Source organism: Scomber scombrus, chromosome 5 (genome assembly GCF_963691925.1).
Source record: "Scomber scombrus chromosome 5, fScoSco1.1, whole genome shotgun sequence".
Classification (NCBI taxonomy): domain Eukaryota; kingdom Metazoa; phylum Chordata; class Actinopteri; order Scombriformes; family Scombridae; genus Scomber; species Scomber scombrus.
This window is the reverse complement of record NC_084974.1, coordinates 33477340-33495724: the sequence shown is the minus strand read 5'-3', so window position 1 is coordinate 33495724 and position 18385 is coordinate 33477340. Positions and strand designations below refer to the sequence as shown.

The following is an 18385-nucleotide window of genomic DNA, read 5'->3' as shown; positions in this document are numbered from 1 at the left end:
GAAGGATGTCAGCAGTTTGAAAGGAAGAAACATAGAGACAAAATAAGCTTTCTAATGGAAAAGGAGCTTTGCTTCGGCTGTCTAGGTGCTGGGCACAGGAGTCAAGACTGTGACAAGCGTTTGACCTGCAGAGTTTGTAGTCAAACCCACCCCAGTGTGCTTCATATTGACAAAAGGGACAGAGGTAACACAAACACAAAGTATTCCAAGGAGCCTGTATGCAACATCACAGCATCTCATAAAACTTATGGTCATACAGGGGCTGGAGACGATCGCTGTCTTCTTTCCATTCTCCCACTCCAAGTTAAATCCATCAAGGGAGACCGTATCATAAACACGTATGCATTTTTGGATCCTGGCAGTACAGCCACCTTTTGTTCAGAACATCTTATGCAAAGGCTCAATCTTGCTGGTAGGCAAACCAATTTTCTCCTACAAACTATGGGACAGGAAAGGGTTGTCCCAGCATATTCACTATCTGGCGTGGAAATAGCTGGTTTGGAGACTAACCTTTTCTATAAACTTCCTGAAGTACTCACCCAGAGGAAGATGCCTGTAAACATGGACAACATTGTGACGGAAGAGGATCTGGCAAAGTGGTCCTACCTTGCAAAGGTAAAAATTTCCAGCATAAAGGCTAATGTGGATTTGTTGATTGGAAGCAACGCTCCCAAGATGTTGGAACCTTGGGAGCTCGTAAATAGCCAAGGGGAAGGCCCGTATGCTATAAGAACAGCACTGGGATGGGTTATTAATGGCACTTTGCAAGGAAACGGCAGCAGCTTGGAAGCTGAGGTCCCGTCAGTGGTTGTCAACAGGATTTCTGTGAGCAGACTGGAAAAAATGCTGAGTGAGCAGTACAACCATGACTTTAATGAGAGAGCTACAGAGGAAAAGGGGCTCTCAAGGGAGGACATGAGGTTCATGGAGATTGCTGAAAAGTCTGCAACGCTCAGAGAGGGTCATTACAGCTTGAAGTTGCCCTTTAAGAAGGATGATGTGTCTCTGCCCAACAACTTTTCCGTCGTGAAACAAAGGTCACTTGGTCTGAAAAGGAAGTTCCTAAGAAATGAGCAGTTTTATGAGGAATATAAAACATGCCTCAACAGGATCTCGACTATCAGAGGAGCCATTAGAACTGCACAATGGCGGTATGTGAGCTCTAAGGAAAATCCTGCTGATGTTGCATCCAGAGGAATGAGAGTTGGAGATTTCATTCATGACAATAGGTGGATTGAGGGTCCAAAGTTCTTGTATGAACCAGAAGAGGACTGGTCAACAAACGTGGTAGAGTCTGCGATAGCAGCAGATGACATTGAGGTCAAGAAGGAAGCCATGGTGAATATCATCAATGTGGAGGGTTCACCTGATGCCACTGGTCGGCTAATGGCCTACTTCTCAAGTTGGGTGAACCTTAAGGTATCCGTTGCCTGGTTCCTTGAGCTGAAAGGCATTTTGCTGGGAAGATGTCGCAGGAAGAGTGAGGCAGAGGCATCCAATATCAGCAGGCTAAGATCAGACAGGCCAAAGGGGCAAGCTTTGTCAGCAAAGGATCTTTTGGAGGCCGAGCTTGCCATCATTCAGTACTGCCAGCAACAAAGATTTGGAGAAGAGATTGCTGCGCTGTCATCTGGGAAAGCTACTGTGAGCAGACAGTGTTCTCTACAGCTTGGACCCATATTTGGATAATGGGCTTCTGAGAGTTGGAGGACGGTTGACTAAGGTTCTCTGCCAGAAGAAACTAAGCATCCACTTCTCCTCTCCAAGGATCAACTTGTTGCTACTCTCATCCTAAGGCACATTCACAGGCAGCTTGGCCATAGTGGGCGCAATCACACGCTGTCCACACTGAGAAGGAATTACTGGGTCACAAGTGCCAACTCAGCGGTGAGAAAGGTCATAACAGAGTGTGGTTTCTGCAGGAGGTATAATGGAAGAATGGGGGAGCAAAAAAGAGCAGAGAGAGAGCTAAGGGAGGCGCTCGCATCGTTGAATCATGCACAAATCCAAGGAGCTTTGCGGAAGGATGGAGTTAATTGGAGGTTCAATCCTCCAGCAGGTTCACATCATGGTGGAGTCTGGGAGCGTGTAATCCGCATGGTGAGAAGGATTCTGAGTTCAGTGCTTCAACAGCAGAGACTGGATGACGATGGACTTCAAACAGTAATGTGTGAAGCTGAAGCCATCTTAAACGACCGGCCCATCACCAAACTCTCAGATGATCCAAACGATTTGGAGCCGCTCACTCCCAATCATATCTTGCTCATGAAAGGAAGACCATCCCTACCACCTGGATTGTTTGAGCCACATGATCTATATGTAAAAAGAAGATGGAGACAGGTCCAGTATATATCTGACCTTTTCTGGAAACGATGGGTACGGGAATACCTACCTCTGTTGCAGGAGAGGCAAAAATGGAACCAGGAAAGGAGGAATCTTAAGCCTGGAGATATTGTGGTCATAATGGATGCTACTGCCCCACGAGGCTCCTGGCCACTAGGAAAAGTCTTTGAGGCTTTTCAGGATAAAAGGGGACTTGTGCGTTTGCAAACAAAGTCTAGTATCATTGAACGTCCTGTGACAAAGCTTTGCTTACTTTGTGAGGTTACAGATTAGCAGGTCAACTCAGTTCCTTTGTATGTGGTACATGAAAGTATTTTGTAAAATGTGTTCATGTATTATTTTGATTATGGCTCCATGGTTTGCATTTAAAATAATTGTATGTCTGGTATCCATTACAATTAGGGGCTGGTATGTAGGAGCCATTTCTATGTCAATGTGTGGAAGGTACCAAATTGGGCCAGTAGGTGTCCTCATGGTGATGGGTGTACATTTCTGTATAGGTGGGAACTTTCTGACAGGTGTCAGGTGTTGCTAGACGGAGGAGCACACAGTTTTCCGACCGCTCCGGTCTCCGTCACGTTTGTCTTGTTGTCTGTGGCACAGCTGAATGAACTTTATATGCACTGGCAATGGATACTTGCATGTCATTGAATATCCTGGAAACTGTGAGAAATAAAATACGCATCAAATCAAGAAGAAAATCAGGAAGCTGTTTGTTTCACTAGACACAAGTTATAGTCGTGCAGTAGCCAGCGCGTCGACTACTCTTAGCCTGTCTATGCAGCCCCTCAGTGGCTTTAAGTTTTAAATTTAGCCGCTACAAATAGTACCTGTTGAATTGTGTATAATAAATAAAAATACACATGAATGTGAAGAAGTGACTTAGGGAGACCACTTTTTTTGAACATGCTATATTATCGAAACAGTTATGTTTACACTCATTCTGTTTGTTTGAAGGGATGCACAACATCCTGACAAAACTATGATTGCCTTGATGTAGTGATCCTAAATATGAAAAATGGCTCATCTTACCCCAGTCTCCCCTATGTACTCCATATAATATAAAGATTAGACTCATCTTTTGGGTCATTTTCATATGGTTCAGCACCCTGCTGGTTGTAATGAATGAGCATGTTGTTGTGTTTGTGTGAAGGTGTTTCTCTGCTATGGATCAGTGTGAGGACAGAGAGGAGGGAGTCCCTCCCTGTAAAAGCTCTCTGTGTGGGGAACATGACAGCCAGACCAAAGCTCAGAGGTGAGATGAGGATCTCTAACTGTCCATCACTGTTCTCCACTCACATCACTCCACCATCATTATTCACACTCACTGTCACATCTGACACTCAACTACTGAATAATAAGTCACAATAAGTCAGAATGAACTACTAACTTTGTGAGTTAACAAAGAGCTCAACCACTGATTAGTCAACTAATCAACTAAGATGAGACGGCATCTTTCATCAGATGACATTCTGATGAACAGGAGAACGTTTCTCATCCACTGTCTTCTTACTGATTTTCATTCAGCTTCTAAAACTTCAGCTGCTAACAGTCTGCTCAACATTCATCTTTTTAAACTCTTTGATTTGTTGTTTGTTAGTATCAGGATGCAGCAGCAGAGAGCAGACTCTCCTGAACCCAGCTGTGTGTCCATGAAGAGTGATCGGTCTATGGATGAGCCTATTAAGTTTAAAGATGGACAACCTGCTGATGGAAGGTAAGAATGTAATAATGGTTGGTTGGCTGTTTGGGCTGAATAAACCTCCTGTGTTATGTGGGGCGGAGCAGGTGAACCAGGCACAAACACCACAGACAGTTTCAATGGAAACAGCTTTAATGCTCAGAAACCCACAAACAGGCTTACAGACCATAAAGGGTAAGCAGGTCAAATAAGGTTGAAACCAGCAGGAACAGGTAACAAGAGGAACAGGAACAGACAGGAACAGCATCACAATCTAGTGTCTAGAATGAAAGAAAATGAGTGAGAGCAGTATATGTAGTGAGGAGCTGATGAGGGAATTACACAGTGGCAGCAGGTGAGCAGGTGGGTTTGAAACTGAAGGCAGGGACAGAAACAGACAGGACAACACAAACAGAGCTTAAACAGGAATCATGACAGTCGCCCCTCAAGGGACAGCTCCCAAATGTCCCTCCAGGCTGGTCAGGAGGGAGAAAACAAAGAGGAGAAAGAAGGCAGGACAGATGGGCAGGACCACACTGGAGGCTGAAAGAGATGCTCAGGGCAGAAACTTTGGAGACCAAGGTGTCAACAAAACCATGTAGAAAGGAGACCAAGAGACAGGAGGACCTCAGCAGGGGGGGCTGATGTTTTGGGAGCTGGCTGGGTGTCTGTGGAGGCAGCAGAGACTCAGTGAAGCTGGACAGCAGAGACTCAGTGAAGCTGGACAGCAGTTCTTTGGTTAACTACATGCTTTTTTCAATTCTTTATTCATATCAGGATGCAGCAGCAGAGAGCAGACTCTCCTGAACCCAGCTGTGTTTCCATGAAGAGTGTCTTCTCTATGGATAAGCCTATTATGTTTAAAGATGGACAACCTGCTGATGGAAGGTAAGAATTTAACATCCAGTAATCAGAGCAGCATTTACAGGAGTTCATTTAGTCATCATGACAGAACATCTTTAATAAGCTGAGTGCAGATTTGAGTCATTAAATGTGATGTTTTCTCCACAGAGTTCAGCAGCAGAGCTCAGAGGTTCCCAGTGATCAGTCTGCACAGCAGCATCAAACACAGCTGGACTCCATATTTATGGTGTGTACATGTACAAACACACCTTTTACTATAAACTCATTCAACCACAGATGAAATACTAAAGTAGCATTCAGGTCATAACAGTGTCCATGCTGCTCTGTTTAGACCAGCAGGCCTTCAGACTGACACATGAATCACATGTTGTGTTCTACCAGTTTAAATGAAATGTTCACTTTATCTTTCTGTTCCAGCTGCTGGAGGAGAACATCGTCACTTTTGTGAAGAACGAGCTGAAGAGAGTCCAGAGGGGTCTGAGTCCAAATTACCCAGAATGCTTAGAGAGTCAGAGTGAGGATGAGGAGGTGTTGTACGGTGAGGAGGAAGAGCAGAGGAAGAGCAGCAGAGAGGCATTTCTGAAGATCACAGTGCACTTCCTGAGGAGAATGAAGCAGGAGGAGCTGGCTGAGCGTCTGCAGAGCAGTAAGAGGATTTTAACAGATTTAACATGATGGAGAGGAAATGGAGGCAACATGGGAGAGGTTTATATTTCAAACTCTGCTGTAAATATGCTGCACACATCTGCATCAGATCAGAGGCTGTTTGTCCTCCACTGATGAGCTGAATAAAACTGATGGAGGAGGAAAAACTACACAGACACACTTACATGTTCAGATTTCTAGACATTCTGTAGGATCCACTCACTGATTTCATTTGTTGTTTGTTCATTCAGGAGCTCGTGCTGCAAAGTGTCGACGTAAACTCAAGTCTAACCTGGAGAAGAAGTTCCAGTGTCTGTTTGAGGGGATCGCTAAAGCAGGAAACCCAACCCTTCTGAATCAGATCTACACACCGCTCTACATCACAGAGGGAGGGACTGCAGAGGTCAATGATGAACATGAGATCAGACAGATTGAAACAGCATCCAGGAAACCAGACAGACCAGAAACAACAATCAGACAAGAAGACTTCTTTAAAGCCTCACCTGGAAGAGATGAACCAATCAGAACAGTGATGACAAAGGGAGTGGCTGGCATTGGGAAAACAGTCTTAACACAGAAGTTCACTCTGGACTGGGCTGAAGACAAAGCCAACCAGGACATACACTTCACATTTCCATTCACTTTCAGAGAGCTGAATGTGCTGAAAGAGAAAAAGTACAGCTTGGTGGAACTTGTTCATCACTTCTTTACTGAAACCAAAGAAGCAGGAATCTGCAGGTTTGAAGAGTTCCAGGTTGTGTTCATCTTTGACGGTCTGGATGAGTGTCGACTTCCTCTGGACTTCCACAACACTGAGATCCTGACCGATGTTTCAGAGTCCACCTCAGTGGATGTGCTGCTGACAAACCTCATCAGGGGGAAACTGCTTCCCTCTGCTCGCCTGTGGATAACCACACGACCTGCAGCAGCCAATCAGATCCCTCCTGAGTGTGTCGGCATGGTGACAGAGGTCAGAGGGTTCACTGACCCACAGAAGGAGGAGTACTTCAGGAAGAGATTCAGAGATGAGGAGCAGGCCAGCACCATCATCTCCCACATCAAGACATCACGAAGCCTCCACATCATGTGCCACATCCCAGTCTTCTGCTGGATCACTGCTACAGTTCTGGAGGATGTGTTGAAAAGTAGAGAGGGAGGAAAGCTGCCCAAGACCCTGACTGAGATGTACATCCACTTCCTGGTGCTTCAGTCCAAACTGAAGAAGGTCAAGTATGATGGAGGAGCTGAGACAGATCCACACTGGAGTCCAGAGAGCAGGAAGATGATTGAGTCTCTGGGAAAACTGGCTTTTGAGCAGCTGCAGAAAGGCAACCTGATCTTCTATGAATCAGACCTGACAGAGTGTGGCATCGATATCAGAGCAGCCTCAGTGTACTCAGGAGTGTTCACACAGGTCTTTAAAGAGGAGCGAGGGTTGTACCAGGACAAGGTGTTCTGCTTTGTTCATCTGAGTGTTCAGGAGTTTCTGGCTGCTCTTCATGTCCATCTGATGTTCATCAAGTCTGGAGTCAATCTGCTGGCAGATCCAGAAACAACATCCAGGTGTTCTGAAGTGTTCGGAGGCAAATCAACACGTTTCTACCAGAGAGCTGTGGACGAGGCCTTAAAGAGTCCAAATGGACATCTCGACTTGTTCCTCCGCTTCCTCCTGGGTCTTTCACTGCAGACCAATCAGACTCTCCTACGAGGTCTGCTGACAAAGACAGGAATTATCTCACCGACCAATCAGAATGCAGTTGATTACATCAAGAAGAAGATCAGTGAGAATGTGTCTGCAGAGAGAAGCATCAATCTGTTCCACTGTCTGAATGAACTGAATGATCGTTCTCTAGTGGAGGAGATCCAACAGTACCTGAGATCAGGAAGTCTCTCCACAGATAAACTGTCTCCTGCTCAGTGGTCAGCTCTGGTCTTCATCTTACTGTCATCAGGAAAAGATCTGGACGTGTTTGACCTGAAGAAATACTCTGCTTCAGAGGAGGCTCTTCTGAGGCTGCTGCCAGTGGTCAAAGCCTCCAACAAAGCTCTGTAGGTGCACACAGAACTATCCAGATTAATGTAGTTTCATCTTTGCTCAATGAAGAAAAGTAATGTTTGCAATTCTTTTATTCTGCTGATTCTTCTCCAGGTTGAATGACTGTAACCTCTCAGAGAGAAGCTGTGCAGCTCTGTCCTCAGTTCTCAGCTCCCAGTCCTCTAGTCTGAGAGATCTGGACCTGAGTAACAACAACCTGCCGGATTCAGGAGTGAAGCAGCTGTGTGCTGCACTGGAGAGTCCACACTGTACACTGGAATCTCTCCTACTGCCATCAGAAAAAGATCTGGACGTGTTTGACCTGAAGAAATACTCTGCTTCAGAGGCGGTTCTTCTGAGGCTGCTGCCAATGGTCAAAGCCTCCAAAAAAGCTCTGTATGTACTCAGATAGTTGGCTTTATTTATTATTATTATTTAGATACTCTGCTGTCTTTTTAAAATAAATTAAATAATTACCCTATTTCTTGTTTTTTACTTTATATTTTCCAGGCTGAGTGGCTGTAATCTCTCAGAGAGAAGCTGTGCAGCTCTGTCCTCAGTTCTCAGCTCCCAGTCCTCTAGTCTGAGAGATTTGGACCTGAGTCACAACAACCTGCCGGATTCAGGAGTGAAACAGCTTTCTGCTGGACTGGAGAGTCCACACTGTGGACTGGAAACTTTCAGGTCAGGATTCAACTGTCTGTAAAAGTTTACCCACCAAGCTTTTATTGTCTTTATATATTGTCTCTGTGAATTGATTTATTACAATTATTCTCTAGGTTGAGTGGCTGTAACCTCTCAGAGAGAAGTTGTGCAGCTCTGTCCTCAGTTCTCAGCTCCCAGTCCTCTAGTCTGAGAGATCTGGACCTGAGTAACAACAACCTGCAGGATTCAGGAGTGAAGCAGCTTTCTGCTGGACTGGAGAGTCCACACTGTGGACTGGAAACCTTCAGGTCAGGAGTCAACTATTTGTAAAGTCAGTTTCATTACTGTGTATATGAAGTAATATTTTTGGATTCTCCTCAGTTTCTAGTTTACATGAAGAGTTTATGATAAAAAGATTTAGTGTACTGTCTGAGCTGAAGTGATGTAACATCAAGTATACAGTAAGTAAAACTCCTTCCACACCAACATGTGAGGCAGGATTTATGTTTCTTTCATTTAATCTTCAATAAAGACTCAATGTGCATTAATTCATGAAAGTCTAATATAATGGAAAGAATAGCAGAAAATATACAACACAGAATTACTGTCATGTTCTCTACATGCAGGTGAACATAAAAAGAAGATCTGCTGCTCAGGAAATGTTTCAGATTTTTTTAAAGATTTTTTTCATGTAAAATACAAATTAAATGTTTAAACAGTGAATGAAATTAAGTTAGAAATATGATGGAAGACACTAAGTTGTCTAATTAAATGATTGTGATCACACAGTGAACATTGTTGGAATGAAAAATAAAAACTAACTTAAAACATCAGTAAATGTCTATGAAATCTTCTTTAGATATTCTGTGGAACAATATTTAACTTTAAAGGCATTTCTTCTGCCAACATAAGGGTCAATGACGTATATGGATTTACAACAACTCAATTGCAGTAGTTCAAACATTCAGAAGGTTGTGTACCTGAAAGTTCATATTATAAATTTGAAAGTGATTTTAGTGGTTTTCAAGATTAATTGTCACTGGCCTTAAAAACAGTCATGTGGTGCGACCATGATTCATCTTGAAATAAATGAATTTACTTAACACGCTTCACATCTTTTTTTAAAACATATTTTCAGTAATATAAAGTGTTTGGAAACAAAGTATTTGCATTTTTTTTTTAATTTTTGTAAATGATGATCTTTTATTTATATAAGATATTTCAAGGTGGATCATGGTCGCACCACATGACTTTTTTTTAAGGCCAGTGCCAATTAATCTTGAAAAACCACTGAAATCACTTTCACATTTATAATATGAATGTTCAGGTACACAACATTCTGAATGTTTGAACTACTGCATTAGATATGCTGGTTTTTATTATTCTAAAATTGAGTTGTTGAAAATCCTTATACGTCATTGACCCATAAATCAGAATGCAGCCTCCAGCAGGAACATGTGCTTTCTCTCCTACTAACCTAAAATGTATCTGCATGACACCAACATACAGCAGGGAGCGCTGAGTGTGAACATAAAGGCCTGAAGGACAAAATCCTGTTTATCTCATTAGATGAACTGTTGTGTGTGTTCAGTCTGTCAGCATGTCTGATCACAGAGGAAGGCTGTGCTTCTCTGGCCTCAGCTCTGAACTCCAACCCCTCCCATCTGAGAGAGCTGGACCTGAGCTACAATCATCCAGGAGACTCAGGAGAGAAGCTTCTGTCTGCTGGACTGAAGGATCCACACTGGAGACTGGACACTCTCAGGTATGGACAGGTGGACACTCTCAGTTATGGACAGACAGGTGGACACTCTCAGGTATGGACAGGTGGACACTCTCAGGTATGGACAGAAAGGTGGACATTCTCACGGATAGACAGGTGGATACTCTCTGGTATGGACAGACAGGTAGACACTCTCAGGTATGGACAGATGAACACTCTCAGGTATGGACAGACAGATGGACACTCTCAGGTAGAGACAGACAGGTAGACACTCTCAGGTATGGACAGATGAACACTCTCAGGTATGGACAGACAGATGAACACTCTCAGGTATGGACAGACAGATGGACACTCTCAGGTATGGACAGACAGGTGGACACTCTCAGGTATGGACAGACAGGTGGACACTCTCAGGTATGGACAGATGGACAGACACTGACTAACTGAGGGACTCTGGTTCATGTTTAATGGTGGATATGAGTGAAGGTGTATGAAGCTGATTGTGTCTTTGTCTCTTCCTCCAGGATGGACCATGGTGGACTGCAGAGACTGAAACCTGGTCTGAGGAAGTGTGAGTGTGTTTTCAGTTTGATTCATGAGAACTTTGAGAAAAACTTGATGAAATATGTCAAAGAAGTGAAAAAAGTTCAAAATGATGGAAAATGTGTTTTGGCAGAAATGGGCGTGGCCTAAACTGACATTTATCTTGAACCAATGAATCCATGAAACAGAAATTTCCTTCTGTTCGTCACAGTTCAGGAGTTAAAAGAGAAATGTTTTATAAATGTCCACATGGTGGCGCTACCTGCTCCAAAATGTCCCTCATGTCTCTCCTGCAGATAAAGTTCATTCATTCATACTGACTTCAGCTGTTTGGAGCATTTGGACAAAAATATGTTTGTAACAGACGACAGTTTGAGATGAAAATAATCAGTGGCGGCTGGTGAAATACTTTGCTGGGGGGGTCCTATAGTTAGTGTCAAACAAACCGTAGCACCACTTCATCAAATTTAAAAAAGAAAGAAAGGAAAGCCAATCTAGAAACAACACAACACACTGTAACGGTGCCTAAATACAGCCGGTAGTACTACTTGAACATAACTTCTCAATGACTCTCTGGTTAAAGTCAGTCACCAGTCTCTTTTCCATTGACAGCATGGCCAGTGCCTCTCCTGGGTCATGATGGTGTTTCTGAGAAAAGTTTGAATTCTTTTCATGGTTGAGAAGCACTTCTCAGCTTCCGCTGTGGTCATGGGTGATGAGGATCTTTAGGAAAGTGACAGTCTCTGAGAAGACTTCTTCAACATTGTTCTCTCCATAAACAACTGGAATAGATCCACAGCACCACAACAGGCTCTGAACTCGTCCTGCTGTAGATGAGACTAAACTCTGTCTTCAGCTTGCTTCCACTGAGCATCGGGTCGGCCTTCAAGGTGTTGCTCAGTGCATCCTCAGGAAATGTTCAAACCTGTCCCCCAGCAGCAAGGTGGCACTAACTAGGTAGTTTATAAAGGAGAAGTGTTCCCTGGTGTGTCCCAGTATGGTATCTCTGACCCACAGAGACAGGAATAAAACATTATAATCAGACATGACAAAATGTCCATTTCACTCACATCACCTAAAGTTACCAACAGTTAAAGTAAAGTTACCAATAAGTTAATGTGCTTAAAAAGAGACACCACCATATATATTTTAGTTATTGTGTCATCAACTAGGTGCACTTTTAGCCTCGTGAACTTGAATTTAAAAAAGTTATTAAAAACTCACCTAACAAATCTCATAAGTTTAAATAGTTTGTCTAGTTTTAAGATCTGTAAGAGGACAAACTTAGATTACAAGACAAATTGTTAATTTGTACATTTTTTTGACCTGCGTTGAACAAATGTCATTTCCACCACATCTCAATATACAACTGTTATTTAATTATAAATAACTTTACCACTCTAGATTCTTCTGAGACCCTTTTTGTAAATATTTTTACCAGTTTTTCTACAAATGTGCAATAATCATACATCTGTCCAATCACAGTAGATTAAAAACATAAAACAACAATTCGCTGCCAATAAAAGTGGGCGTGTCCTGGAAAACTGAAGGAAGCCAATCAGAGAGCAGCCTCAGGTCACGTGCTTGTGAAGGGTTTACATTGGCTGTGTCTCAATTCAGGGGCTGCATCCTTGTAAGGACGCATTTTAAGGGCAGTTACGTAACAATTTTTTATTGTTATAAAATAAAAAATATTGTTAATTGTTACACGTTGTCTTTTCCATTTAGTATTTACAATTTAAGTACAATTTATAACAGGATTAGCAAACGGCATAAAGTGCTACTGTTCAGGAACAACAAGGGATTTCATATTTTCTCTAATATTTTCTTTTATTAGCAAAGTATTAAACTGAACTCTACAAGGGGGCAGTCTTAACATTTAACTATTTACAAAAAAATACATCACAAATAACTATTTGCAGATTATTATTAGAAAATGATGTACAATTATGAACAAACTATTAACAAAATATGTATTATTAAATACAACACTACTAAAATTCCAAATGATTTACAATAATAAAAATAATAAATTAATAAATAATAACAATTTAATAAAATAAAAAATGAAAAAAATAATGTAATAGGCTGATCAGGAGTCCCTGGCAGTGCTGCTGGGCTGGATGGGTCTGGTGTGTTCTGTGGTCAGACAGTGGGACATCATCTGGGCTGGTATTCAGGGTGTTTGGGGGTCTGGTCTGGGGTTGGTCCGATGGACGATGCTGCCCCCCCCCCCCCCCCCCCCCCCGTGCAAAGCGAATTATATAAAATTATCTTAACCAAGGTCTTAAACGAACGAAACGAATTATACTAAAAACAATAAAATTCAAAATCATTTAGATTAATAATTAATTAAACACTCAAAAATGTGCTGTGCAAAAGACATTCACGTGTTGCTTCTGCTGCCGCCGTCATCTCCACTACCAGTTCTGCTTTTATATCACTTAGCTCAGGTGGCTTCATGTGGTCCCCTCGGTATCTTGGGTCAAGCAGTGTTGCTTTGCGCATCATCCACTTCCTCAGTAGCATGCGGTCTTCGAAGACCGCGAGGCCGCGTCCTTACAAGGATGCAGCCCCTGAATTGAGACACAGCCATAGACTCTCATTGGAATCAATTTATACTGAATGCTGACAGGTGCTGAGAGACTAACAGCTGCATTTTACAAGTTAATACGTTTTATTTCATAATTTTATGTTTTTTGTGTTAATGTTTATTTTCAGACATAAACGAACAATTTCAAATCCAAAAGGAAAAAAAAAATCAACCAAGAATGAAACAAATAAAAGAAGCAAACAATGACATTCTTCTGTCAGTAACTGAGCCTGAAAAGGAGCAGGATGAAGTTTACACTTATTTAATTCCTGCCTCTAATTCACAACTTACATTTCTGTACCTGTGTTCCTGTGTAGTATATAGAAATATATTATCATTAATATTATTATCACTATCATTACGTCTATATCACCATTATTATCTAGTCCTAGTATCATTATTATTATTACCACCATCATCATCATCATCATCACCATCATCATCATCATCATCATCATCATCATCATCATCATCATCATCATCATCATCATCATCATCACCACATTGCCACCATTGTCACTTTCATAAATATTATCACCATTAACTCAAAGTAATATAAATAATAGTACACAAAGGACCAAGTCCATTGTCATCCACTCATTTTTGGACACAACCAAATCACATATAATACACATACATATAAATATACATATATAATAATAGCATCTTAATTCCTATACCTACTGAAGATCATTTCTTTGTACCTCTTTATAAAAATCTTAATGTTTGGACATTCCCTCAGTTCCACATTTAGACTGCTGCATAGCCTCACACCACAAACACAAATACAAAAGTTCCTCCTCATCGTTCGCACGCTAACAGTTTAGAAATAAGTCTGACCTCTTAGATTGTAGCCCTCCTCTCTTACACTGAACATGTTTTGGATATTTGCAGGCAGTTGGTTGTTTTTTGCTTCGTACATTGTTTGAGCTATTTGAAATTCCACCAGATCAGCAAACTTCAGTAAATGAGACAGTAAGAATAATGGATTTGAATGATCCCTGTACTCTGCATGATGGATGTTGCAAATTGCTCTTTTCTGAAGAATAAACAATGACTGTACATTAGATTTGTAATTATTGGCCCAAACTTCAGCGCAGTAACTTAAGTATGGTGAGACCAGTGAACAGTACAAAATGTGAAGCGCTTTATAATCCAGGACCTGTTTGGCTTCACTTAATACTGCAATGCTCCTTTTGGGATGTATATGTTTAATGTTTGCCTTCCAACAAAGCTTTTCATCAATTATGACCCCAACAAATCTATTTTCAGTAACCTGTTCAATATTCACACCATCTATCTGTATTTTTACTTGTTTGTTTCTTCTGCAGTGAAACAACATTACTTTAGTTTTATTCAAATTTAGTGACAATTTATTTTTATCAAACCAGGTTTTTAGTTTGATCATTTCCATGGTTACCATATCTTGTAGTTAATCATCACCCGAACAAAAACTATGAGTGTGATCCGCAGAAAGAACAAGCTTCAATACCTTTGATATGTGACATATGTCATAAAACATGTTGGTCCCAATACTGACCCCTGTGGGACCGCAGGTCCAAACATTTAGAGCAACTGTCACCTAACCTCACAAACTGCTGTCTGTTACTTTAATAACTTTGAATCCAAACCAAGACTTCTCCCCTAATCCCATAACGTTCCTATGTATTTAATAAGAGGATAACTCATTTTCTGAGATCCATTTTTAATAATACTGTTCAGAAAGCTCCATATTTCCTTCATATTGCCTGTTTGTTTCTAATAGTGTCCTATAGTACTCCTTCTTTCTTGCCCTCAACATGTTAGTTCACTTATTTTTATACTTCTTATATTTATTTTCTGACTTTTGAGTTTTATATGTTATGAACTCTCATTTATTAAACCCTTAGTTAGCCATGGACATTCAGCATGTTTTATTTGTTTAGTATATTGTTTTATTGGACAGTTTATATTATATAATGACCTGAACTGTTGAATTTACATTCAGACAAACATCAGACGCAGCTGGAATCAAGTTTCACTTTGAAAAACATTCTCATCTAAAGGTCCACTTACTCTGTATGTCCAAAGCTTTCAGTCACATCTCATGGTCTTCCTCAGTGATGGAGGGTCTCAGTTGTCATGGAGATGGTTTAAGTTTGAATGGTTTCAGTAAAGTAGTTAATAAATCAACAGATGATAAACTGCAGCTGTATTGTGTCTCGTTCTCTCCATCAGATGCCTGTGAACTGGAACTGGATCCAAACACAATGAACACAAACCTCAAACTGTCTGATAACAACAGGAAGGTGACACATGTGAAGGAGGATCAGTCATATCCTGATCATCCAGACAGATTTGACTACTATCTTCAGCTCCTGTGTAGAAATGTTCTGACTGGTCGCTGTTACTGGGAGGTCGAGTGGAGAGGAGACGTTTATATATCAGTGAGTTACAGAAGAATCAGAAGGAAAGGAGACAGTGAAGACTGTTGGTTTGGAGAGAATGATCAGTCCTGGAGTCTGAGATGCTCTGATGGTGGTTACTCTGTCTGTCACAATAAGAGAAGAACATCCATATCCTCTTCCTCCTCCTCCTCCTCCTCCTCCTCCTCCTCCTCCTCCTCCTCCTCCTCCTCCTCTGTCTCTAACAGAGTAGCAGTGTATGTGGACTGTCCTGCTGGCACTCTGTCCTTCTACAGAGTCTCCTCTGACTCACTGATCCACCTCCACACCTTCAACACCACATTCACTGATCCTCTGTGTGCTGGGTTTTGGTTCTGCTATGGTTCCTCAGTGTCTCTGTAGAAGGAGCAGTGAGGAGTAAAGAGGAGCAGGGAGGAGCAGAGAGGAGCAGTGAGGAGCAAAGAGGAGCAGTGATGAGCAGAGAGGAGCAGAGAGGAGCAGTGAGGAACAGAGAGGAGCAATGAGGAGCAGTGAGGAGCAGAGAGGAGCAGAGAGGAGCAATGAAGAGCAGTGAGGAGCAGTGAGGAGCAGAGAGGAGCAGTGAGGAAGAGCAGTGAGGAGCAGAGAGGAGCAGAGAGGAGCAATGAAGAGCAGTGAGGAGCAGTGAGGAGCAGAGAGGAGCAATGAGGAGCAGTGAGGAGCAGTGAGGAGCAGAGAGGAGCAGTGAGGAAGAGCAGTGAGGAGCAGAGAGGAGCAGTGAGGAGTAAAGAGGAGCAGAGAGGATCAGTGAGGAACAGAGAGGAGCAATGAGGAGTAAAGAGGAGCAGAGAGGAGCAGTGAGGAGCAGAGAGGAGCAATGAGGAGCAGTGAGGAGCAGTGAGGAAAAGAGAGGAGCAGTGAGGAAGAGCAGTGAGGAGCAGAGAGGAGCAGAGAGGAGCAGTGAGGAGCAGAGAGGAGCAGTGAGGAGTAAAGAGGAGCAGTGAGGAGTAAAGAGGAGCAGAAACTGTTTTTATTAATGTTTTTATTTCACATTTTACAGTTTTTACATTTTCATCAAAATAAATTCAAACTATTTTGAACTTTGTTGTTTTCATGTTTTTATTCAACAAACTCAAAACAAACATTTTAAATATTCTCATTATTTTTCAAACATTACAGAAACATTTCATCATTTTTACAATCAAATATATTTTCATGTTTTTTTAAATAACGCTAAAAGTTAAAAACATTTGTGATATTTTATAAAAAGTTTAAAGTCAACAAAGCGTAAAGAGTCTGATATAAAAGCATAAATATAACTGCACCAAAGATTTAAATAAATAAGACTATCAAAGTAAAGTTTTAAAGTAGAAGAAGGCATTTTAAATATATTGACACAAACTTTTATTAAAAATGATTTACTGCTTTGTTCCCTACCATCTAAAATAAAGTATATTTTCATTTCAACTATACAGGGAACAGTGACACAAACATGTATATCACATTTGGGTCAATGACGTGACGCCTACATTTTCAGTCCGACTGCATTTTATTCAGTTTGAAAAAGGTTTAAATGGATAAAAAATCCCATACATATGTAGTAGCTTTCCTTTATATGTACTCACTAGTTATTAGTCATGTTTCTGTTATTTAAAGTGACTAAATGTCATGTGGTGCGACCATCTGGCCATGACTGCTGTTATGAAAACTTATTTGAAATGACTCCAAATCTATTCAAATGTATGTTCTGCCCTGTTTGGCATGATTTCCAGAGTGTTTTATAGAACTGTACAACAGTGCAAACCATTTGTATTTATTTTTCCATCATAACATAAAAACAAACTTTGTCTGACGATGATGATTTTATGAAATATCAAGAAACAACCACTCTGGGACTTTTATGATGAAAATCATTCAAAGGCAGGATGTTGCATCATACACTAGTTTGCCAAGGACCCATGGATACAACAAGCAGGTTTGTAACTCTTTCTAAAATATGGAAAGAATGAAGCTTTTCAATGGCTGGTATGTAGTTGCCATATTTGGATATCATGTGGTATGACCTCAAGAAAACAATAAATATTACGTTATTCTACAAATATATATTTTGATTATAAATTTCATAGTGACCTTTTATTTTGGTGGTCAATTATGTGCCTGTAAATGTTGACTGAACTTGAAAATATCATGTGGTGTAACCATTGCAGAGTGTTTTCAATGAAAGATATGTCCTAGATTAGAAACGTTTATATTCAGTCAATGATTTATTTAATTAATTCCTTTATTTTAATATTATTTGGAATATATTTTTATGCAATTTGAGTCATTTTTTCTAAGATTTCAGAAGCAACAGTTTATCTTTAATTTTTTTTTAATATCATGAGAAAAATGCAATGTCACTTTGGCAATGATGCATTTAATTACATCCAGAAACGTCGGATCAAGTCTTCATTCTTCCCAACCAAATGAGAGAAGGAGACAACAAAGCCCTTGGAGTTGGGTACCTGGTCGAATCTGACAAACTGTATCTCATGACTTCAATCAACTTCTCAAAGAGAAAAAAGAAGATGAGAATCAGCCAAAATCTTCTTGGGAAAGAGGTTAGAGAAAAAACTCCAAACCCACTGACTAGAAGACAACTTCTTAGCCAAGTGGCTAGCCTGTATGACCCCATAGGCCTTGCAACACCTACCAAACAAAAGGAAGCCATTCTAGTCAGAAGAGCTTTTCAGGAAGCTGGAGGCAAAACTCTAACACGAGACACATGGGACAAACCTCTGTCTGAAAGACTTAGAGAAGAAGCTATCCACCTGTTTGAGGAATACACACGGCTCAACCAAATCACCTTCCACAGAAGCCTCACACCAGTCAAAAGAATTGGAGGACCCTGGGGAATAACGTTCTCTGATGGCAACCACATCAGTGGTGGAACCCCAGGTAAGAGGAAGGA

At 41.1% G+C, this 18385-nt stretch overlaps 2 protein-coding genes across 2 annotated transcripts in view; both read left to right on the top strand.

Annotated features, from left to right (window-relative positions):
- Positions 1-18385, top strand: part of LOC133979965 (NACHT, LRR and PYD domains-containing protein 3-like) — a 71653-nt gene that overhangs the window by 27775 nt on the left and 25493 nt on the right. The gene's annotated exons all lie outside the window — the stretch shown is intronic.
- On the top strand, positions 13598-16446 carry LOC133980049 (stonustoxin subunit beta-like). The gene has a single exon (XM_062418613.1). It carries the CDS (start codon positions 15133-15135, stop codon positions 15856-15858), a length of 726 nt encoding a protein of 241 aa, XP_062274597.1. The 5' UTR covers positions 13598-15132; the 3' UTR covers positions 15859-16446.